This window comes from Eleutherodactylus coqui, chromosome 12 (assembly GCF_035609145.1).
Source record: "Eleutherodactylus coqui strain aEleCoq1 chromosome 12, aEleCoq1.hap1, whole genome shotgun sequence".
Taxonomy (NCBI): Eukaryota; Metazoa; Chordata; class Amphibia; order Anura; family Eleutherodactylidae; genus Eleutherodactylus; species Eleutherodactylus coqui.
The window spans coordinates 121,984,257-122,009,643 of record NC_089848.1 but is presented as its reverse complement, the minus strand read 5'-3'; the positions used below and the strand labels follow the sequence as shown (position 1 = coordinate 122,009,643).

General features: G+C 47.2%; 1 protein-coding gene across 3 annotated transcripts in view; it reads right to left on the bottom strand.

Annotated features, from left to right (window-relative positions):
- LOC136586788 (macrophage mannose receptor 1-like) overlaps positions 1-25,387 on the bottom strand; it is a 135,861-nt gene that overhangs the window by 85,281 nt on the left and 25,193 nt on the right. For all 3 annotated transcript variants that reach the window (XM_066585013.1, XM_066585015.1, XM_066585014.1), the window contains exons 5-10: positions 16,427-16,540; positions 14,576-14,719; positions 13,242-13,424; positions 4,192-4,349; positions 3,636-3,749; positions 2,005-2,120 (exon numbers count right to left, since the gene is read on the bottom strand). In XM_066585013.1, coding sequence (XP_066441110.1) covers positions 2,005-2,120; positions 3,636-3,749; positions 4,192-4,349; positions 13,242-13,424; positions 14,576-14,719; positions 16,427-16,540 — 829 coding nt within the window. The remainder of the gene's footprint in view (positions 1-2,004; positions 2,121-3,635; positions 3,750-4,191; positions 4,350-13,241; positions 13,425-14,575; positions 14,720-16,426; positions 16,541-25,387) is intronic.

Sequence of the window (25,387 nt, the reverse complement as noted above, 5' to 3'; positions counted from 1 at the left end):
TGTACCGTATCTCATGCTCTAAAGTTATTTCTGCTTGAATTATTGTTTCACTACGCACAAGCTTATTTATATATTATAATACTCCATTTTGTGTCTAGCGGCCACTTTGAGACTGATTCTTTATTTTTTATGGACCTGTACCTGCTCAATCCCCCCTAGAAACTGTCTCAAAATAAACGATACTTTATAACTTCTACAGGACGGGGTAAGGTTTGCTTTCCTTATTTCTAGCTTATGATCTATGCCCTACCTATCATTGTTGGTCAGCTGTCCAAGGGCTAATCCCTTCCCCGACAACTAATCCTAACTAACTAAACGCGAAGACCTAATAGACACAGAAGGGATCTACAACACACATGCTATTCTATTCTAATGGCTGGGAAACTAGAGTGGTCACCCCTGCTTCTGCAGAGACAGATCCATAAGGGGACAAATCGCTCTGTTGTATCATCATAGGCATATAACCATTGCCTGGGGTCTCTACATCTACGTATACGGGGGCGACAGGTACCATCTGATTTGTAAAATTAGCACAGGAGCGTTTTATGCAGGGCACAATACAGACAGAAAGTAGCAGGAGTATGATAAGAGTAACCAGAATCCCTATTACTATCTGCATCAAGAATTGTTTCCATTGTTCGGTCCATGCAAACCACTCATCCCAGGGGTTAGTTATCCCAGAATTACGCTTCAGCTCTTCTGACAATGTGGCCAATTTCTTTATTGCGATATTCACTTTACATGCTGAAATCTTTTACTTTTTAACCCATTGAGATTAACGCCGTGACTAATGACGCATTCCTTTCCTGTATTGAGAAACGCTATACAAAGTTAATAAAGATTCAGAGTACGTACGCCTTAAGCAGAGTGAGCTGTATACTTGCGGGGGCTCTCTCTACATATCTGAGAACTGGAAACTGACTCTTTGTGTAGTTCTTGGCCTCCTTGGTGCACCAGATATGAATTGATTTGGAACCCAAAGCCTGAAAAGTTAATGTGACCATGCAGCGGTCTTTAACACTTCCTCCACTAAAAAAACCCCACAAAGTTTGCAGGCATTCAAAGAGCCAATTCACAAGATACCAATAAATATATGAACCATTCAGACTTGTCTGAAGTGCCAGAGTAATAGGGCCCCCAGCAGTGTCCCCTTAATCACCCAAGTAGTACTAGTGACCCCCTTAATGGCCCCAGAAGTACCAGTGACCCTGTTAGTGGTACTAGTAGTAATAGTGACCTCATTAATGTCACCAGTAGTAACAGAGGCCTCAGTAATAATAGGGCCTCCCTTTGTGGTCCCAGTATTAATAGTGACCCCTGTTAGTAGTCCTAGTACTAACAGTGCTTCTATTAGTGGCCCAGTAATAATCGTGTCACCCATAGTCGCCTCAGTAGTAATAGTGATTCCCATGGTAGCCTGAGTAGTAATAGTGACACCCATATTGGACACAGTTCTAATATTTTCTCAAATAGTGGCCATAGTATTATCAGTGTCCCCCATAGTTGGCCTTTGGCAGCAACCCTACAAGCATGGAAGTCCCTCTGTTCGCAGCTCACTCCTGGCAGCCACTGCTGTTGCAAGCAATCTGTGACCCCTGACCTCTCTCCTTGGCATCCACACTCCAGGCATTAATACTGGCCATGTGGCAACCCATCGACTCTCTGAGATCCTGCAGAGTGCTGCCTGAGGTGGCATTCTCAGTTCACCTCATGGAAGGGATGCCCCTGGGTGGTACATGGAGTCCCATACGGCTCAGTTTAACTCCTTAGATGTTATGTTCAATAGCAACAAATGCTTTGATAGAGGCTGGGTCTCTCAGTTATCCAATCAGTGAGAAACTATCGTCCTAATTGTAATAAAATAAATGCATTATGACAAAAAAAAACTTCCAAATTACAGGGGCAAAATAGCTGTTTTTTCTACCCCATCAAGTTTTTCTTTTTCGTTCAAATTCACTCATATTTTTGGCCAACTGGAATGTTATATGCAAAAATACTAATTACCTGTCATCAACAGTCAGCAGGAAGGCTCCATTCTGATGACATGTGCCGTTCGCTTCTGCAAATGTCCCAGGCGATTCACCTATTAGATAGCAGTAGTAGCCACGTCTCCTCCAACCCTGGTGACGCATAAAGGGACAATAAATCCGGTTAGTAACATTGGATGACTTTGTGTTTTTGCAGTGACCCAGAGTTAGGGTCCCCCCATCATTTGTAAGTCTGTCTGTCTTTAAGTCAGTTTGGTTGTCTCCCTGTCCTATGAGTGTGTTGTGATTGGTAGTTTGGGAGTAGGGGGAGGAGTTGTGTAAGAGAGAAGTTTGGGAAGGTAGAGCTCAGAAATCTATGCAGAAGCGGGTATCCTTATGTTGAGAAGTACAAGTAATTTTTCTGTGTTGGAAGATCAAAGTTGGATCATGAGTAAAGGAGAACCGTATTCCCTGGTTTTGAAAAGCACTCTTTGTCTGTGAATTCATTTGTTCATCGCAAGCAACCTATTGCATATTTAGGGACACTGGCGTCACGACAATAATCTAGAACTAAACTATGGTAATCAAGTCTGCTAAAATCTTATCTCCCTTGCCAGTGCCAAGACTGGGCAAGACTTCAGCCTTTTGGGAAGGAGACGTTAGAGCCACTGTGAACTGCTACCACTTTGTACCCCGCTGCCTCCTCGGCTGAAGGCCTGGTTCTCGGTCGCTGCATTTTAATTCCATTCACTCTATAAACAGAAATTACTGAATGCAGGAATACCCATCAGACTGTGAATTTCCACTGCAGCACACTATGTAAAGGGGGTTCCAGATATCATATATACAGTTTAACAATTATATATTCTGCTACCTTCTAATTTATTTTATGTTTCAAGCAATCCTTTGGCTTTGAAAAAACAAAGATGGTTGTACTAGCTTCTCTGACTACCTGATGCACACTGTGCAATAGTATACATCAGTAGTCTAAGAACCTACATGCTGATCAGACTGGCCGGCACTCCTCATGTAGACACCACTAGTCAACCAAAGCAGGTGTAGTGTCTTAGACTAATGATGCATACCAATACACAGTGTGCATCAGGTAGTCAGAGAAGTGGTGCAGCCATCTTTCTTTATCCAGGGCCAGAGTGTCGCTTTCGGTTTTTCCACATTTTCAAACCCTCTGCTTGGTGAAAACCTAAAAAGCATTAAAAAGCATTTTGCAACCCCTGATAGATAAAAACCAATATACATAGATATGTCCTAGTAGATGACACATCACTGCAGTAGGGCGATTGTCCTCTGTGGTCATGTGCATTGACTGCTATGTCATTGTGCTGCAAGGAGAGCAGAAGGCAGTGGGGGACCTTGGGAACCAGTGGGAAAGCAACAGCACAAAATGAAGAAAGATGTGTAAGAAATTTTTTTAACTACTTCAAGATTGTTGAGAAACCTTTTCAGCAGTCAGAAAACCCTTTTAGTGTTGTTGCAGGTGGAAGATCCCATGTCACACTTTTAGTGAATAGTTGACCATCACATGTATATTGGCAGAGTCAAAGTGAGAGCCGTTCTTTGCAGTGTCCCCACTCTATGATGACCATATGCTTTAATAGGGCACATGGACAGGGGTGAAAAAAAGCCCTGTAAACACATAATGTACTTTACCTCATCACATCCAGGGTTCAGATTGATAACTTCCTTTTGATCATTTGGCAACGGTTTTCTTTTACAAATATATGGAAACGTTTTCTCGCACATCATGTCTGCCCACTGTCCGTCCTGTGTAAGAATTTATAAGATGTGAATGTCACATATACCAGAGACCATTACCAGCAACTTGTACAGTGTCCTGATCGCCTATTACCTGCTTCCCATCACTATACAGTGTATTGGAAATATTCAGGCCTCCTGCAGCCACCACTAGGGGGAGCTTACTGAAGACAGGTGTATTATGGAGTTAGATGGCAGCTGTGTAGAGGCGTATAAAACAATAGGTACACATTATACAGCGGTATCACACAATATACCAGTGTGTGATGGGCTAAGGCTACATGCATGCTGTCTGGATATATTGTGAGCATTGAGGCTGCAGTGTAACAATATGTGATATTTTATATTTCTAGTATCAGTGTGACTGATGCATAAGATTACATATCAGTGATTTAATACGGCCAGTTAATAAATACAACATCTTATTGATCCCGGGTTCAGAGTGTCATACCTTAGTGGATAATGCAACACAGTCCTCTTGTTCGCTCTTGAGGTGAGATGGCTCTCCTCTCTGCCATGTTGTATATGTCACTGGGGATCCGTCACTCCATTCAAAAAATAGCTGAGTCTTCAAGTCATTCAGTCCCGTCCAAACATACTCTGCATCTCCTAGAAGAAAATAAATTATATTTACATGTTATTATGCATCTGCCTCCAGATGGCGATACAAGTACTATGCTAAAGAGTGGCAGTCACGAGAGAAAAAAAAAACCAATGGACCATAGGTGCAACCCTTATAATTTATGGCACATTTAGACAAGGGGATTAGCCAGACCACAGCCCCTTCTTTAGAATTGTCACAATGAGTCGTCCAATTGCATTACACAGAGGCTAACTATTGAAACTTTCATTTACATACTGACTAGAGATGAGCGAGCACCAAAATGCTCGTGTGCCCGTTACTCGAGCCAAACTTTTTGTAATGCTCGAGAGCTCGTTTCGAGTAACAAACCCCATTGAAGCCAATGGGAGACTCAAGCATTTTTTAAGGTGACCCATGCCCGCATAGGGAAGGTTGTGTGAAACACCTGAAAACATCAGAAAATGATGGAAACACTACAGAAATGGACAGGGAACAACAGCATGGGTCCATCAGAGGTTCCCAGGTCGCACTATTAAGCCAAATTGTGGGCAAGAGTCTGGCGGTCACCCCCTAACAATTTAGTAGGGCCAGGCCATAATCAGCAAGGCACACGCGCTGGCACATCTTAGCTAAGCACCACACTAAGTGCAACGAAGGCCAGTCACCGCCTGCGGGTGACACCACTGCCTCTTCTCCTGGGTTACATGCTGGCATTGCTGTCCAATCCTCCCGCACGAGACTGCATCTACAGCGTACTGAAATTATTGGAGAAGAGAAGTCAGGGGAAATCTAGGCTTTGTTCATCTTAATAAGTGTAAGCCTGTAGGCGCTGTCAGTTGAGATAATCCCCCTGCAGCACTAAACAACCTCTCTGATAACACGCTAGCGGTAGGGCATGCCAGCACCTCCAAGGTGTACAGCGCAAGTTTGTGCCACGTGTCCAGCGTTGACACCCAATAGTTGTAAGGAACTTTTTACAGTGTTCCCTCCTACTCAGCCTTGACTGGGGAGTGGTGACAGTCTGGCTTGGGTGCCATAATACTGGCAAAGGCCTTGGAGAGTGTTCCCCTGTCTGCGCTGGACATGCTGCCTGTTCCCCTCACCCCCCCTGCTAGCTGGCCCACTGAACTACGTCCTCTACCGCTAGCGTTGTTAGATGGGAACTTTAGTATCAGCTTTTCCACCAGGGCCTTGTGGTATTGCATCACTCTCGTACTTCTTTCCTCTTTGGTAATGAGAGTGGAAAGGTTCTCCTTATACTGTGGGTCGAGAAGGGTGAACACCCAGCAATCCGTGTTTGCCAGAATGCATTTAACGTGAAGGTCATGGGAAAGGCAGCCTAACATGAAGTCAGCCATGTGTGCCAGGGTCCCAGTACGCAACACATCGCTGTCCTCACTAGGAGGATGACTTTCATGATCCTCTTCCTCCTTCTCCTCCTCCTCTTCAGCCCATACATGCTGAACAGCTGTGAGGGAAGAAGCATGGGTACCCTCTGCAGTGTAGGCAGCAGTCTCTTCTCCCTCCTCCTCCTCTAATACGCGCTGAGAAACAGACGTGAGGGTGGTCTGGCTATCAAGTGACGTATTGTCATCCCCCATCTCCTGTTCTATCTGCAAAGCGTCGGCCTTAATGCTTAGCAGCGACCTTCTCAGCAGGCAAAGAAGCGGGATGGTTACACTGATAATGGCTGCATCGCCGCTCACCATTTATGTTGACTCCTCAAAGTTTCCTAACACCTGACAGATGTTACACAATCATGCCCACTCCTCTGTGAAGAACTGCGGAGGCTGACTACCACTCCAACTGCCATGTTGCAGCTGGTATTCAACAATGGCTCTACGCTGCTCGCAAACCCTGGCCAACATGTGCAAAGTTTAATTCCAGCACGTGGACACGTTGCACAAGAGTCGGTGCACTGGCAGCTGGAAGCGATGTTGCAGTGTCCTGAGTGTGGCAGCATCTGTGGTGGACTTTCTGAAATGTGTGCACACATGAAGCACCTTGCTGAGCAGCTCAGATAAATTGGGGTAGTTTTTCAGAAAGCGCTGAACCACCAGATTGAACACGTGGGCCAGTTAGTATGTTAGTCTGCCAAGCTGCAGAGCCGCCACCGGGTTATGCCCATTGTCACACATCGCCAAGCCTGGTTGGAGGTTCAGCGGCAAAAGCTACAGATCTGTCTGCTCCGTCAAACCCTGTAACAGCTCTTGGGCGGTGTGCCTCTTGTCACCCAAGCTCAGGAGATTTTGAGCACGGCCTGTTGACGCTACCCCACAGCAGTGCTGCAGTGCCTCGAGCTACCGACTGAAGACGATGTGCTCACAGATGGTAATTAAGAGGTGGAGGAGGAGGAGGAGGGGGGGTCGCAGGAAGTGGCATAATAAGGCAGAGAAACCATGACTGAGGTAGGACCCACAATCCTTGGTGTGGGTAGCATGTGAGCGGACCCAGGGTCAAACTCTGTCTAAGCTTACGCCAGGTTAACCCAATGTGCCGTCAGGAAAATGTAGTGTCCCTGCCCACCAGTACTTGTCCATGTGTCGGTGGTTAAGTGGACCTTCCCAGTAACCGTGTTGGTGAGGGCATGGTTGATATTCCGTGACATGTGCTGGTGCAGGGCAGGCACGGCACAGCAGGAAAAATAGTGGCGACTGGGGACCAAGTAGCGAGGGATGGCCGCCGCCATGAGGTTGCGGAAAGCCTCAGTTTCCACCAGCCTATATGACAGCATCTCCAGGCTCAGTAGTTTGGAGATATGCGCGTTTAGCGATTGTGCATGCGGGTGGGTGGCTGCATATTTGCACTTGTGCTCTAATATTTGTGTAATGGACAGCTGAACACTGCGCTGAAACACATTGGTGGAGGCAGTGGAGGACCATGCGGGTGAAGGGGTGGGTGCAGGGTGGGAGATGCTCGTGCCTGCATCCTGGGAGGGGGATTGCATCTCAGTGCCAGCATGTGACACAGGGGAAGCTATCATATGCCTGCGCATGCTGGTGGTGGTCAGGCTGGTAGTGGTGGCTCCCCTGCTGATCTTGGTGTGGCACAGATTGCACACCACTGTTCGTCAGTCGTCCGTGCTCTCATTAAAAAACCTCCAGACCTTCGAACACCTAGCCCTCTGCACGGGAGCTTGCCGCATGGAGGTGCTGTGTGGAACAGTTGGGGAATTACTTGCTCTAGCCCTGCTTCTCCCTCTGGCCACTCCACTCCACTGCCTCTTCCAACCTGTTGTGGTGCTGCACTTGCCTCCTCCTCTGAAGCCCTGTCTTCAGTAGGCTTACCAACCTAAATTGGGTCAGTCACCTCATCATCCACCAGCTCTTCCTCTGAAGCCTCAGTCTGGTCCTCCCTCAGACTTACTCCGCTAACAACAACCTCACTGACAGACAACTGTATCTCATCATCATCATCCACAAATACCTCTTGAAACACTACTCAGAAGTCCCCACCCTCATCACCCTGAGACTGTGAAAGGTCCAAATTTTGGGCATCAGTCACGACAGACTCCTCAGGCGGCTGATGAACCATTTTTTCTCTGACTCAGGGAAAGGACCCGGGAACAGTTCCTGTGAGTATGCCTGTTCGTAATCTCTCCTTTTCCTGGAGTGACCCGGCTGGGAGGAAGGAGAATCAACATGAGGACTCAGAGGTCCAGTGCCTTGGCTAGCGTGAGTGGACTGCGTGGAAAACTTGGTGGTGGATAAATTACTAGATGCGTTATCCGCTAACCACATCATCACCTGATTGCACTGTTGTGCTTTTAAAAATGGTCTACCACGCGGACCTGCAAACTGTGAGATGAAGCTAGGGAGCAAAGATACGTGGTGTTCTACTTCTCCCTCAGCAGCAAGCACTGTTTCACCCTGCCCAGGACCTCGGCCTCTGCCTACACCCTCATTCAGACGCCCACGTCCTCGACCCTTACCCCTAGTCTTCATCATGTTGTATAATGCTCTGCGTCAAAATCCTACGCAAACTGCAAGGTATTTTGCGCACGCTTTAAGCCCAAAATAGACACTGTAAACTGCGTATAGTCTTGTTAGATAGTGTGGATTGACAGGACACACACAGGGGTAGTAATATGATTGGCAGCACCCTGATAACTATCTTACAGTGACTACTTTACTATTTGGATCGCTTCCCTAATAGTAGTTACTCCACTCTTTCCTTCTCTTGGTATCCTACAGACAGGCATTGTTGAATAACTCTTAGTTCTGCTACTTTCAATTTGAACTCGGATCTTTTGACATTCCCACAGATAATCCAGTGTTCTGCTGATTTGTATTCTGGAAATGTAGTCTTTACACCAGGCACCGTACCGTATTGCGATGTATTCATAAACCAAACTAGTAGGGAATAACTTTTAAAGATCAGGTAGCTTAACGAGGTTGGAAGAGAATACAAGGCAGGGCAGATCGATTGCTAAGGAAAAGTCGGACACCAGATTCTGCAAAACTATAGTGCATGTGCGGCTTCCGTGTCTCACAGTTAATTACATAACCACCTTGCCTCTGTTGCTACATATCTTGTAACCTCTTGGTGGGCATGTAACAAGGACCACAGGGTCTCTCAGGGTAATGGCACGGAATAAGTCTAAACCTGGAGTTGGGGCAAACACATTTACTTCTTTCAACAAGCTTGTGGTTACAGAGTCTTTCCTTACACATAGGGTACAGGCTTGTGGTTGCATCATGAACGATGGCAGCTGGTGGCAGTAGCTCAGTGGCAACCTGGATTCACAATTATTGTCTACTCTACTGCCCACTTCTGGTCCCACAGGTTCACTACTGAGTCCAGAGCCCAGGCGCTCACCATCCAGTCGCTCCTTTCATCCCATCTTGTCAGGATTTTCTTGGACAGAGTCCATCTCAGGATCTCAGTTGAGGGAAGATGCATGAGCTCAGCTCTTGCCACAATCAACCAGGCCTCAAAAAACCCTATTAGTAGCTTCTTTCCAGAATACTCCATCGGTGAATGGACCTTTTGCTCAACTGCTATGGCTGGAAAATGTTCCCATCCACACACACCATTTTCAACAACCAGTCTAACTGTAGGAACTATGGTTTGATAAAAAATATTACCAAAACTCTTCCAGCGTGCAGTGACGTCCTCAAACGTAACAGTACAGGTGACAAATGGGAGAAGTTTAAAAACATCCTAATTACTTCATGTGAGCAGTTCATGCCCTTTAGAAATAAAAGAACTGCAAGTAGAAGGAAATCAATGTGGCTCGACAAGACATTAAGGGGGGCTATAAGTGAAAACCAGAAACCGTTTAAATTATTGAAACAAGAAGGCAGCAAAGAAGTGCTAAAAACATACAGGGAAAAAACAAATTATGTAAGGAAAAGATCAAAACTGCCAAGGAGGAGGCAGAAAGACTGATCGCCAAAGAGAGCAAAAATAACCCTAAACTATTCCTCAGTCATATAAATGGTAAAAGGATTTGCACTGAAAGAACAGGTGTTAGGTTATGCGGCTGGGACCTGTGGTTCTACAGGTTTCCATGAGCACACCTTCACAGGTGAGGGATAATAGAGCTGGTTGGGTGTGGAGTTTTTCCAGCCAATTCCTCTGGTCTGCTGCACATAAATACCAGCTTCTCTTGCTAGAAAATGCTGGTCATTTTATAATGTTTATGTATTCTGTGTTAATCCGACCCTGTGCTTGGTGTTATGCATGTCTGGTCTGTAGTGTCTCTTACACTGGCGTAACTATAGAGGATCCAGGGGTTGCGGTTGCATCCAGGCCCAGGAGCCTTAGGGGGCCCATAAGGCCTCTTATCCATATAGGGGGCCCAGTACTATGAAGAATGCATTATAATTGGGGGCCCTGTTACAGGTTTTACATTGGGGGCCCAGGAGCTTCAAGTTACGCCTCTGGTCTCTTACCTTACCTCAAGACAGTCTGGAGACCTGTTGTCCCTGTCTGCACTTTATGCAGACCCCCTCTCCCCTTCACTTTGACCGGTGTGGCCTCCAGCCATCTGATGTCTTATTTGTGTGTCAGATGGGTGAAGCCTGACACTGTTCCCTGTGTGTTGGTACGGTGTCTGACTCCTTGGTGTGAGGACACTTGTGCTAGCAATGGTTTATCTGTATGCATGTGAGTTATGAGTGGGGTTTCTGGATAGTTTTTTTTTTTTTTTGTCAACCTAAGGTTTTGCGTTTATGCCTGATGTGTGGTGCTGTTCTGTGCAGGTGGCCAGTCATGTGTGTGAACAGTGTTGTGTCCATTGGATCTGTGCAGGTGCCAGAAAAGGTGTATGAGCAGTTCCCGTTCTATCTTGAGTGCAAATCCCTAAGATGTTGGCGCGAACAGCAACATGTTCAGTGTCTGTGTAGATTTTCAGGCATCAGGTGTGAACAGTCCTGTTCTGTGAGTTGGTGTGAGCTGCGTCCTGTCCTGCTGTGGATGGTTTGCCATACAGGGATAGGTAGGTCCCTAGGTTATAGCGCAGGGTAATCCTGCTTGCAGGCAAGTTTTTACATGGTGGTTGTCCGGTTAGAGTAGGGATATGTTATGTCTGCCCATGAGACCAGTTCACAGTCCTACCTTTGTGTTCTGTATGCATTTGTGTGTGCTTATGGTGTTTGTGTGAACGCCGTCTTGCATCCATGCTGACGCTTGGTGCTCTGGAGTTACACAGATGTAACAACTGGCCCTTTAACAAATAATGAAGGAGAAACCATAGAAACCATAGAAGATGATGGGGGAAGTAAAGTCTATTAAATCGTTTTTTCTCAAGTGTATTCACGAAGGAAAAAGAAATGTCAAATGAGATGCAGGGGGATAAAACAAATCCCCTGCTAAATATCACCTGCCTAATGCAGGAGGAAGGGCAGAGCCAGTTAAAGAGGATTAAAATCAACAAATCACCGGGCCAAGATGGAATACACCCAAGGGGTGTATTTAGGGGAACTAAATGACGTGATAAATAGACTGCTTTTTCTTATATTTAGGGACTCTATTGAGACCAGGGTTGTACCATTGGATTGGCGCATTGCCAATGTAGTTCCAATTTACAAAAAGGGGTCCAAAAGTGAGCCTGGTAACTACAGACCAGTAAGTCTCACTTCAATAATTGGAAAAATATTCGAGGGGTTTCTGAGAGACACCATCCTAGAAAACCTCAAGGAGAACAACGGAATAACTCCTCACCAGCATGGATTAATGAGGGGTTGATCATGTCCGATCAATCTGATCAGCTTCTACGATGAAGTAAGCTCTAGGCTGGACCTGGGAGAGTCTATTAATCTTATATATCTGGATTTCTCTAAAGCATTTGACACCGTGCCGCATAATAGGCTGATATATAAAATGAGACAGCTCGGATTGGGTGAAAATGTGTGTATCTGGGTAAAGAACTGGCTCAGAGATAGAAAGCAGAGGGTGGTAATAAATGGTTCATACTCTGATTGGGCCCCCGTCACTAGCGGGCTGCCACAGGGTTCAGTATTAGGCCCCATTCTGTTCAATATATATATCAGTGACCTGATAGAGGGACTGCACAGTAAAATATCAATATTTGCAGATGGCACAAAATTATACAAGATAATTAATGCAACAGAGGATAATATACGGCTACAAACGGACGGAGATAAGCCGGGGGCTTGGGCAGAAAAATGGCAAATGAAGTCCAATGTTGATAAATTGGAGAGGGAGGGGCGAACAAATAATTCTGGAAAAAAGACGGCTAAGAGGTGATCAAATAACTATGTATAAAGACATGAGGGGACAATACAAGGATCTCTCCCATGATCTGTTTATATCCAGGACTGTTACAGTCTAGAGAAACGAAGGTTTCATCACCAATGCAGAAAGGGGTTCTTTACTGTAAGAGCAGTAGGACTGTGGAACTCTCTGCCTGAGGATGTGGTGATGGCAAAATCCATAGAGGAGTTTAAGAGGGACTACATGTCTTTCTAGAGCGCTGTGATATTACAGGATATAGACATTAAATAACCAGCGGCATTGTTGCTTTGGGTCTTGGAGTCAGGTAGGAACGTTCAAACGTTCATCCAGGGATTATTCTTATTGCCATTCTGGGGTCAGGAAGGAATTTTCTCTCCAAATGGGCTAAATTGCCTTCTGCTTCATTGTTCTGTTTTGCCTTCCTCTGAATCAACAAGGGAAGGGGTATTGGAAACAGGCTGAACTGGATGGACATCATCTTCCTTCAGCCTGACATACTATGTTACTATGACATGGCATCCATGTTCAGCGTCATCGGGACTCCTCCACTGGTTATAATCCCCCTAAACTATACACATAACCTATCAGCAATATTCTGCATTGAGCAGTTACTTCCCTCTGCTATATTGCTGTCAACTATGGTTTTGCAACATACGGCAAGCACCATAACACGTTCCATAATCATTCACATCCGCATGGCACCCTGTGGTATTGTGCCAGAACACAGGTATTAAAGTGATCCTATGGTTTCAAGATAAAATTCAGTCTCAGAACCAGAGAGGTTGGGGAGGGTATATAACTTGTACCTGCTCCTCTCAGCCATCAGTCCCATCTGCCGGTTTTGGGACCTATTTTTGGTCATCCAAGATGGCAGATGCAATCTACAGGCTACTCAAGCAATCAGTACTGACCAATCAGAGCAGTGCACAGTATGCAGTGGCAAGGTGAAAAATTGCAGTGGGCATCTTGGATGAATGAAAATCAGGACCAGAATTTGTGGACAGACGCCAGAGAAGAACTACAAGTAATATGCCACCCGATCCGAGGACAGGATCTTCTTCTGAAATCAGAGGGTCACTTTAAAAAATACATTCTGTCATTGAAACAATAAAATATGCTTATTGGGTGTGCTGAAGACCCAAACGATGAACATAAAATGTCACGATTGTCACAAATTTAAAACTAATGGTACTTGTAGTGAATCGGTTGATACTTACCGAACTCAAACTGTGAGGCAACAGCACTTGCTTCCTCAATATTGTGCAAACTTACAAGGTCGCCCTCTTCTTTCCTGCAAGATAACATGGCGTCCTTCCAAATCCTTCTGTCCTTAACCAGGTAATAGCAGTATCCGTTATAAGGAATCCATGATGAAGGACAAGAGATGGGATCATTGGTCCCTGTAAGGTAGAGCTTCATGATCATTATATGTAAATGAAATATTTATGGAAATGTCCAGCATTAATAGTAAAACATGTTCATCTCAAAACTGCTTAAAGGGGTTGTGTGATCAACCCAGGCACAACCAGCAAACAGCTGCAGCCGAGAGGCTGTTAATCGATTACACTCTCCTACAAAAATTAGAGAAGCAAGAATCAAAAGTAGTATTTATGTCCATATGTTAATACTTAGTCGGGCTCCTTCAGCCCTAATGACATCGGATACTCTCCGTGACATACTTTCTACTAATGTCTGATATGTTTCAGCTGATATTCCCTCCATTCATCCTGCAAATGCCTGGCAAGTTCTCTCAAAGAAGATGCATCAGTCTGTCTACTGTGGTGCAAGGAGCTTCAACACTACACAGTTAAGCAATGGAAGAACATTCTACGGAGTGACTCCATCTTCAGATCTGATGGATGTAACTGGATGTGGAGGATACCTGGGGAACGCCTTTTGCCTGGGTGTACCAACACTGGAGGATCCGTTATGGTTCTGGGGAAGTTTTACGTGGCATGGTCTCGGTCTGTTGCTTGTAGTGACAAGAACCATAAACACGGAGGTGACCCTAACATTCTAGACAATATTGTGCTGCTGACAGTGTGACAATACTCTGGGAATGGTCGGCCATACTTCCAACAAGACAATGCGCCTTGTCACAAATCCAATGCCGCTTTACTTTGGCTTGAGGATATGGATGTTCTACGACTGGACCTCAGAGTCTAGATCTGATCCTACTGAACATCTCTGGGTTAAACTGCAACTTTGGGTTAGGAAATATGAACAGCATCCATCTTCTTTGAGAAAACTCACCAGACGTTTTCAAGATGAATAGAGGGAAATACCAGCTGAAGTGTATCAGAGAATAGTAGAAAGTATACCACGGAGAGTATCCGATGTCATCAGGGCCAAAGGGCCCCACAAAGTATTAACATAGGGAAATCAATGCTGCTTTTGTTTCTTGCTGTTGTGTCCAATTACTTTTAGTAGGATAGTGTGTATTACTGACAGAAATGCAAAAAAAAAAACAACTGTCCTATGATGACGACTTTCCATCTCATGACTGAAATCAGTCTATTGCTTCTTTATTACAAACATGACCGTTTCCTACCTGAAGACGGGACCTCAGGGGACTTGCTGGGGACTTTTTTACAGATATAGCCCAGTTTTTCCTTGCACTCCTTGTTCTCCCACTTTGTGTTCTTCCCAGTATTTACCACTACACAGTTTACTCCAGATTGTTCGGATGGATTTCCTAAAGAAAGTGGAAAATTTGGGTTAAGTGGCTAACCAGTGTTATGGTTATTACTTCTCCTTATAGACACCATATATCGCTTTCAGGGTGAGTTCACACACAGCAGAATTGCTGCAGAATGCAAGTCGAAATTCCACAGCGATGTATAGTACCATGTCAGTGAATAGAGTTTTAACAAACCCAATTCACTTACAGCAGAAAATATCCGCAGTGGAAGATGGTTGGGCTGCGAACTCTCAAATCCTGAGCATGCTCTATTTGTTATGGCAACCCTGCGAATATTCACTGTGGAATTCATTGACGGCATTGACCAAATGGAATAAATTATGTCATAATTTAGTAAAATGAACATTTACGGACAATGGTTTTTACATATTTCCATTTATAATTTTTTTCTCGTGTTGATTTTTTTATACATATACTGGGAAAATAGATATTTTAAACTTTTAATATAGTTTTTAAATGCTTAAAAAAAACCTTACATTTTCCTTTTTTTTTGTTCCCACTATGGGATTTGAACTTGTAATCATTTGATCACTTTAATTACAATATACTGTAAGACTTTGGTTAGAGGTAGAGATGAGTGAGCGTACTTGGTAAGGACAGATACTCGAGCAAATATCGTCCTTACCGAGTACCTGCTCAAAGATTCGGGTGTCGGCGGGGGGTGGGGAACGGCGGGGCAGAGTCTCCCCCCCCCCCCCCCGCTCCCTCCTGCTCACTCCCGCAACACAGCACTCACCCACGCCGATACCCGAATCTTTGCGGACGAGCAGGCAGGTACTCGGTAAGGACGATAGTCGCTCGAGTATCTGTCCTTACCGAGTACGCTTGCTCATCTCTAGTTACAGGCAAATCTAAAAGCGGTTATGTCAAATTATTAAGTCATCTCCCGCCGACAGGATTGGGGATAACTTTATGATCGCTTTGGGTCTGACCACTGGAAACCTGATGATGCCGACAATGAGGGTCCAGTTAGTCCCTAAATAAATGGCGTGGAGGTCGTGCAGGTGCACCGCTTCTCTATTCACTTCAATGACAGTGCTGGACATTACTGAGTTCAAGTGCTTCAGCAATCTCCAGCCCTCTCTTGTGGATAGGGCATTACTTTACAACTCGGCACAAACCAAGTTTAAAGGCTGAAATCCATGGCAGGGCTAGGATCATCTTCAAGGCTGCCATAAAAACTATGGCAACTGAACAGCACTGTGCGAGGTTATCGCAGAGGACAAACTGGGCAATAGGGGGAGTTTCCTCTGCTTGACCGCAGCCTCTAAATGGTTAAACGGCCAGGATCAGAGTTCTTTGGCTGGAGCTAGGTGTCAGCTGTATTTTACAGCCAGCGCCTGGCATGTGCAAAGTGGGCTCGGCTCTTAAGCCTGCGCCATACTAACCCCGCGTACACAGAAATGTACATCCCATTGTGCAGGATTCTAAATCCACAGCATATCTATTAATGCTATGGATTTATGATGCAGATTTCAACCCTTCATATAAAAGGTCAAAATCCGTAGCAGAACCACTACAAAAACCGCGGCCAAACCTACAGTATTGAGGAGCAGATTTGGCCACTGGTGATTTCTAGCATATTTGTGCATGTTTTCCATTGCGGAAAGCCTGCAGGAGATACATTGTGTCTAAGGGTACCTGGAGTGCAACAAATGATTTTCTGTACATTACTATCCAAAGATCAACCTTCTTATTCACCTGGAAGCCAGTTGAGATATCTGAAAGGACCTCCACCGTCCCATCTCCAGCCAGCGTTCAAGTGCAGACTATTGAGCCCGATCCATAAGGCTTTGGAGACGGTATTTGTCAACCCTACAAGATAAACAAATAGCGAGATAACATTGTTTACTCCTAGAGAATATAGTGATAAATGTTAACATTTCGTATGTATTTTGGTTTCAGCAAAAGAGCGGGAATAGAAGCTGATGTTGCCTTCTTATCTAATACGATGATGGTTTTTGCCTCGCCTCTAACCCCCGGACCATCTGCCCATACGCTGTAAACCACCACTCTGTAAGTTGTGCACTGTGCAAAGGAAAAGCTAGTAGAAAGCTGACGATATGTTCCATGGGTTCAAAGTGAAATAGTGGTGCAAGAGATATCAGTGTGCCAACCAAGTTGAGTTGCATGTATAGCACTATATATGACAGGGTCAACCTGGGTGCACATTATAATAATAGGGATATTCCTATCTTATGAATTGATGAGATATTGCCAGGATATGATTGTTGGGACTTCCATGATCCTGACAATGACAGGGTCTCAGAACTGCAGACCCTTCACAGTTGTCCCTGCGCAGCGGCACTCTACAGCACTGCCGTAGCTGTGCAGGCGACTGCAACATGGCCCCATTCATTTAACATTTTCCAAATTGCATGATGGTCCCTGATTTTCAGACCATGAAGACCTGTAGGGTACATTTTTTTCTTTTCTTTGAATGCTATTAATGTCTGCTTGCTGCTGATTGCACAAGGCTGGATACAGTTTTTGATGTGATTTTTAAACCAAACCCAGGAATGCATCAAAGGAAAGCAAACGTATACTGACTATGCAAAAACTGCCTCAAAAACTGTGCAATACATGACTACAATATTAGAGACCCCCATCCAGTAGTGATTGGACCTCTTTTGGCCTTCAAAACTGCATCAATTCATCATGGCGTCCATCCCCAGGTATCAGAGGAGCCAAGAAAATCACATTTTGCTCTATTACTCAGAACAATTACAAGAAAACCTTCCTGCACCCTTACTCCACCTCCACCAACCTGACAGGAAGGGGCCAGCGATTCATGCTGCTTGCACCAAATTCTGACCTCCCATCAGCACAGTTCAACGGAAATATGAATCGATCTAACCAGACGATAAAATATTACTATTTATGTAAATTGTGCTTGATATTTTGATACATATCCATTATTTGAGACTACATTGGATATTTAGCATCATGTGACTGCAGCAGTGATTGGCTGGCTTTGGTTTGACTTGCTTTTAGTTTCATTTTGCAATTTGCCATGACTAAGAGCATCACATGCATGAAACGTGTGGGTGGTAAGTCTAATTCTAGACTTGCCAGTGTAAATTTGTTTAAGTTATGTGCAGCGTCCCATAGGGTGACCCCGGACAAGTGGCATACGCTGAGGAGCTGGGAGGGTAAGATACTGGCTTGTCATGGTGGCACTCACCACGCTCCCTCCCGGAGGGATGCATGCAGCCAAGGCCAGGGCAACACTGGGCCTCTTCCTGACACCCCCGGCATGGGGATTCCCAATAAACATTAGGACAGGTGAAGGGGGTTGCCATGGGTGACGCCACCATTCCGGCACCCACTGGCATGAACATCGGCGGGGAAATAACTGAGCCACGGACAAGGTTAAAGTACCTCAGGTCCCTGGGAACGGTCAGGGCCTGGAATAACTTTACTGAATGATAACTTCAAACGGTACAAGGCAAAAATCAGCAGCATTCCAAGTGCAGGGAAAATGACAGATAATTCACAGAAAATACACTCAATATGGCAAACATCCCATGGTCATCCCCCACACTGCTTTCAAGCTCTCACATTTATACCCTCTCTCATACCACGTGACAGGACACAATTGATACATTTGCAGACAGTCAGCTCACACTTTGCAGACATTAACCTCTCATTTGCTGCAGCTGGGCAATACACATACCAGACAGTTTTGCACAGAGAATCTACATAAGACATTACATGTATGACATTGTGGAGGGGCCAGGAAAACATGTACTGGGCCACAACATATGCAACTAATAAAGCTGACTATTTTAATGAATGATGTCATGAGAACATGCTGTATCTACTTGGATTGACTCCCACCCGGCGTCAACCGAGGAATTTGTGAACCCTCCCAGCTCCATATGCACTGGATAATATCGTATGGATGGATGAGTTATGAGTAAGGCCCCCTGCACACGGGCGGAAATTCTGCAGCGGGATTTCCCGCAGAATTTCCGCCCGTGCCCGCATGTATAGGATTGCATTGAAAAACGCAATCCTATGCACCCAGCCGCAATTTCCCGGCATGCTCTATTTCTGTGCGGGTCTCGCAGAGGCCCGCACAGAAATGTCACTACTGGGCCGCTGGCACCGCTCTGCGCATGAGTGCAGGTGAGTGCCGCGCTGGTCCTTGCAGGGGCTTGGGTCTGGTCCTGCTGTGAGAATTCGCGCAGCAGGATCCGACCCGGCCATCTGCAGGCGGCCATACACTACAATGCTGTAAATGGAGATATCCCGATGCCCCAGTCTTGTTAAAGATTGCTACATCTGTATCACCACTAGAGATGAGCGAACGTGTTCGTCCGAACTTGATATCCGTGCGGATATTAGGGTGTTCGGGATGTTCGTTATTCGTAACGAACACCATGCGGTGTTCGGGTTACTTTCACTTCCTTCCCTGAGACGTTAGCGCGCTTTTCTGGCCAATTGAAAGACAGGGAAGGCATTACAACTTCCCCCTGCGTCGTTCAAGCCCTATACCACCCCCCTGCAGTGAGTGGCTGGGGAGATCAGGTGTCACCCGAGTATAAAAGTCGGCCCCTCCCGCGGTTCGCCTCAGATGCCTGGTGAGTTAGATGAGGGACAGTGCTGTTTGTACCGGAGCTGCTGTAGGGAAAGAATTGGTAGTTAGTGTAGGCTTCAAGACCCCCAAAGGTCCTTATTAGGGCCACTGATAGCTGTGTGTTGGCTGCTGTTAGCAGTGGCAATTTTTTTTTTTTCTCAAAATCGCCTCTGCAGAGCGTTGCACCCGGCATTAGGGACAGAAGTGTTGCATAGGCAGGGAGAGTGTTAGGAGTGAGTGTAGCCTTCAAGAACCTCAACGGTCCTTTCTAGGGCCATATTTAACCGTGTGCAGTACTGTGCTGGCTGCTGTTAGCTCTGCTGCATATTTTTTTTCTTCTCAAAATCACCTCTGCAGAGCATTGCACCCTCCATTGATACTACAGGGAAAGAATTGTGTAGGCAGGGCCACAACACAGTTATTATTCATTGAATATACGCAGTGCGGCCTTTTGCTTGTAAAACAAGTGAAAAAAATTCTATTTGACCTGCCTATGTCCGTCCTAAGGGCTGTGGACACGTGTCGGCTGCGTGTGCAACGTTTAAAAATCAGATGCACCCAGCTACGTTTTACTCCTGGCTTCGCCATTTGCTTTCCTTAATTGGGAAAAAAATACCTGCTCTGCCAGAGTTATAATAACTCTGCTACCCTCAAGTTCTGTGCCACATTAGCAGGGCCACAGCACAGTTATTAAACTTCTCATGTTCATTGAATATACGCAGCGCTGCCTTTTGGTGGAAAAAAACTGAAAAAAATTCTATTTGTCCTGCCTCTGTCCATCCTAAGGGCGGTGGACACGTGTCGGCTGCGTGTGCAACGTTTAAAAATCAGACGCACCCAGCTACGTTTTACTCCTGGCTTCGCCATTTGCTTTCCTTAATTTGGAAAAAAAATACCTGCTCTGCCAGAGTTATAATAACTCTGCTACCCTCAAGTTCTGTGCCACATTAGCAGGGCCACAGCACAGTTATTAAACTTCTCATGTTCATTGAATATACGCAGTGCTGCCTTTTGGTGGAAAAAAACTGAAAAAAATTCTATTTGTCCTGCCTCTGTCCATCCTAAGGGCTGTGTGTACGTGTCGGCTGCGTGTGCAACGTTTAAAAATCAGACGCACCCAGCTACGTTTTACTCCTGGCTTCGCCATTTGCTTTCCTTAATTGGGAAAAAAATACCTGCTCTGCCAGAGTTATAATAACTCTGCTACCCTCAAGTTCTGTGCCACATTAGCAGGGACACAGCACAGTTATTAAACTTCTCATGTTCATTGAATATACGCAGTGCTGCCTTTTGGTGGAAAAAAACTGAAAATAATTCTATTTGTCCTGCCTCTGTCCGTCCTAAGGGCGGTGGACACGTGTCGGCTGCGTGTGCAAAGTTTAAAAATCAGACGCACCCAGCTACGTTTTACTCCTGGCTTTGCCATTTGCTTTCCTTAATTGGGAAAAAAATACCTGCTCTGCCAGAGTTATAATAACTCTGCTACCCTCACGTTCTGTGACACATTAGCAGGGCCACAGCACAGTTATTAAACTTCTCATGTTCATTGAATATACGCAGTGCTGCCTTTTGGTGGAAAAAAACTGAAAAGAAATTCTATTTGTCCTGCCTCTGTCCGTCCTAAGGGCTGTGTGTACGTGTCGGCTGCGTGTGCAACGTTTAAAAATCAGACGCACCCAGCTACGTTTTACTGCTGGCTTCGCCATTTGCTTTCCTTAATTGGGAAAAAAATACCTGCTCTGCCAGAGTTATAATAACTCTGCTACCCTCACGTTCTGTGACACAGCAGGGCCACAGCACAGTTATTAAACTTAGATTATTCATTCACTAGAGGCAGTGGGGCCTTTCGTTTTCAAAAAAGGGAAAAAACTATATTTGGCCTGCAGTCTTGCGCCAATTTATTTCCTGCCTGTGAAATCAAATCACTGGTAATACAGCATGCTGAGGGGTAGGGGTAGGCCTAGAGGACGTGGACGCGGCCGAGGACGCGGAGGGCCAAGTGAGGGTGTGGGCACAGGCCGAGCTCCTGATCCAGGTGTGTCGCAGCCGACTGCTGCGCGATTAGGAGAGAGGCACGTTTCTGGCGTCCCCACATTCATCGCCCAATTAATGGGTCCACGCGGGAGACCTTTATTAGAAAATGAGCAGTGTGAGCAGGTCCTGTCGTGGATGGCAGAAAGTGCTTCGAGCAACCTATCGTCAACACGCAGTTCTGCGCCGTCCACTGCTGCAAATCCGAATCCTCTGTCTGCTGCTCCTCCTTCCTCCCAGCCTCCTCACTCCACTACAATGACACCTGCTCAGGAGCGGGAACACTCCCAGGAACTGTTCTCGGGCCCCTGCTTAGATTGGGCAGCAGCGGTTCCTCTCCCACCAGAGGAGTTTATCGTCACTGATGTCCAACCATTCGAAAGTTCCCGGGGTCCGGGGGAAGAGGCTGGGGACTTCCGCCAACTGTCTCAACAACTTTCTGTGGGTGAGGAGGACGATGACGATCAGACACAGTTGTCTTGCAGTGAGGTAGTAGTAAGGGCAGTAAGTCCGAGGGAGCAGCGCACAGAGGATTCGGAGGAAGAGCAGCAGGACGATGAGGTGACTGACCCCACCTGGTGTGCAACGCTTACTCAGGAGGACAGGTCTTCAGAGGGGGAGTCAAGGGCATCAGCAGGGCAGGTTGCAAGAGGCAGTGCGGTGGCCAGGGGTAGAGGCAGGGCCAGACCAAATAATCCACCAACTGTTTCCCAAAGCGCCCCCTCGCGCCATGCCACCCTGCAGAGGCCGAGGTGCTCTAAGGTCTGGGAGTTTTTCCCAGAGACGCCTGACGACCGACGAGCAGTGGTGTGCAACCTTTGTCGCACAAAGCTCAGCCGGGGAGCCAACACCAACAGCCTCAGCACCACCAGCATGCGCAGACATATGATGGCCAAGCACCCCACAAGGTGGGACGAAGGCCGTTCACCACCTCCGGTTTGCACCGCTGCCTCTCCCCCTGTGCCCCAACCTGACACTGCTATCCAACCCCCCTCTCAGGACACAGGCACTACCGCCTCATGGCCTGCACCCACACCCTCACCTCCGCTGTCCTCGGCCCCATTCAGCAGTGTAGTTCAGCGCACCGTCCAGCCGTCGCTTGCGCAACTGTTGGAGCGCAAGCGCAAGTACGCCGCCACGCACCCGCACGCTCAAGCGTTAACCGTCCGCATAGCAAAATTCATCAGCCTTGAGATGCTGCCGTATAGGGTTGTGGAAACGGAGTCCTTCAAAAGTATCATGGAGGCGGCAGCCCCGCGCTACTCAGTTCCCAGTCGCCACTACTTTTCCCGATGTGCCGTCCCAGCCCTGCACAACCACATCTCCCGCAACATTGTATGCGCCCTCACCAACGCGGTTACTGCCACGGTCCACTTAACAACGGACACGTGGACAAGCACAGGCGGGCAGGGCCACTACATCTCCCTGACGGCACATTGGGTGAATTTAGTGGAGGCTGGGACAGAGTCAGAGCCTGGGACCGCTCACGTCCTACCCACCCCCAGAATTGCGGGCACCAGCTCGGTGGTTGTATCTGCGGCGGTGTATGCTTCCTCCACTAAAGCACCCTCCTCCTCCTCCTCCTCCTCCTCCTCTGTCTCGCAATCAAGATGTGTTAGCAGCAGCATGTCGCCAGCAGTCGGTGTCGCGCGGTGTGGCAGCACAGCGGTGGGCAAGCGTCAGCAGGCCGTGCTGAAACTACTCAGCTTAGGCGATAAGAGGCACACGGCCCACGAACTGCTGCAGGGTCTGACACAGCAGACCGACCGCTGGCTTGCGCCGCTGAGCCTCCAACCGGGCATGGTCGTGTGTGACAACGGCCGTAACCTGGTGGCGGCTCTGCAGCTCGGCAGCCTCACGCACGTGCCATGCCTGGCCCACGTCTTTAATTTGGTGGTTCAGCGCTTTCTGAAAAGCTACCCACGCTTGTCAGACCTGCTCGTAAAGGCGCGCCGGCTCTGCGCACATTTCCGCAAGTCCCACACGGACGCTGCCACCCTGCGCACCCTGCAACATCACTTTAAGCTGCCAGTGCACTGACTGCTGTGCGACGTGCCCACACGGTGGAACTCTACGCTCCACATGTTGGCCAGGCTCTATGAACAACGTAGAGCTATAGTCGAATACCAACTCCAACATGGGCGGCGCAGTGGGAGTCAGCCTCCTCAATTCTTTTCAGAAGAGTGGGCCTGGTTGGCAGACATCTGCCATGTCCTTGGTAATTTTGAGCAGTCTACCCAGGTGGTGAGCGGCGATGCTACAATCATTAGCGTCACCATTCCTCTGCTATGCATCTTGAGAAATTCCCTGCAAACCATAAAGGCAGCTGCTTTGCGCTCGGAAACAGGGGCGGGGGAAGACAGTATGCCGCTGGATAGTCAGAGCACCCTCCTGTCTATTTCTCAGCGCGTACAGGAGGAGGAGGAGGAGCATGAGGAGGATGAGGAGGAGGGGGAAGAGACAGCTTGGCCCGCTGCTGACGGTACACCGGCTGATTGCCTGTCATCCTTTCAGCGTGTATGGCCTGAGGAGGAGGAGGAGGAGGAGGAGGAGGATCCTGAAAGTGATCTTCCTAGTGAGGACAGCCATGTGTTGCGTACAGGTACCCTGGCACACATGGCTGACTTCATGTTAGGATGCCTTTCTCGTGACCCTCGCATTGCACGCATTCTGGCCACTACGGATTACTGGGTGTACACACTGCTCGACCCACGGTATAAGGAGAACCTTCCCACTCTCATTCCCGAAGAGGAAAGGGGTTCGAGAGTGTTGCTATACCACAGGACCCTTGCGGACAAGCTGATGGTAAAATTCCCAGCCGACAGCGCTAGTGGCAGAAGGCGCAGTACCGAGGGCAAGGTAGCAGGGGAGGTGCGGAGATCGAGCAGCATGTACATCCCAGGCAGTGCAACAGTCTTTAAGGGCCTGGCCAGCTTTATGGCTCCCCACCAAGACTGTGTCACCGCTCCCCAGTCACGGCTGAGTCGGCGGGAGCACTGTAAAAGGATGGTGAGGGAGTACGTAGCCGATCGCACGACCGTCCTCGGTGACGCCTCTGCCCCCTACAACTACTGGGTGTCGAAGCTGGACACATGGCCTGAACTAGCGCTGTATGCCCTGGAGGTGCTTGCTTGTCCTGCGGCTAGCGTCTTGTCGGAGAGGGTGTTTAGTGCGGCTGGGGGAATCATCACAGATAAGCGTACCCGCTTGTCAACCGACAGTGCCGACAGGCTAACACTCATCAAGATGAACAAAGGCTGGATTTCCCCAGACTTCTCTTCTCCACCAGCGGACATCAGCGATACGTAAGCAATACGTAGGCTGCACCCGCGGATGGAAGCTACGTTCTCTCTCACCATCCAAAACGGGGACATTTCTGCTTCATTAATCTGTGTCTAATATTCCTCCTCCTCCTCCTGCTCCTCCTCCTGAAACCTCACGTAATCACGCTGAACGGGCAATTTTTCTTAGGCCCACAAGGCTCACTCAAATAATTTTTCTTAACAATTTTTAAAAGTTTCAATGCGCTTAAAAGCGTTGGAACTTTAACTTGAACCAATTTTTCGTTACACTGGGCTGCCTCCAGGCCTAGTTACCACTTAAGCGACATTAACCAAAGCGATTAATGGGTTTCACCTGCCCTCTTGGCTGGCCATGGCCAATTTTTGGGATGTACATTAGTACTGTTGATACAGCAATTTTTGTGGGCCCTCGCCTACAGTGTAATCAAATTAATTTTTAGCCCACCTGCATTAAGCACGACATTACTACCTCAGCTGTGTTGGGCAATGCAATGGGATATTTCTATGTACCGCCGGTGGCTTCCTGGCACCCACCCAGGCAGTGGGTCCACAGGGAATTATAAATGCATCTGTTTCCACTTGTAAAGAACCCCAGTCTGACTGGGGCATGCAGTGTGGGCCGAAGCCCACCTGCATTAAGCACGACATTACTACCTCAGCTGTGTTGGGCAATGCAATGGGATATTTTTGTGTATCGCCGGTGGGTTCCAGGGAGCCACCCATGCTGTCGGTCGACAGGGACTTCAC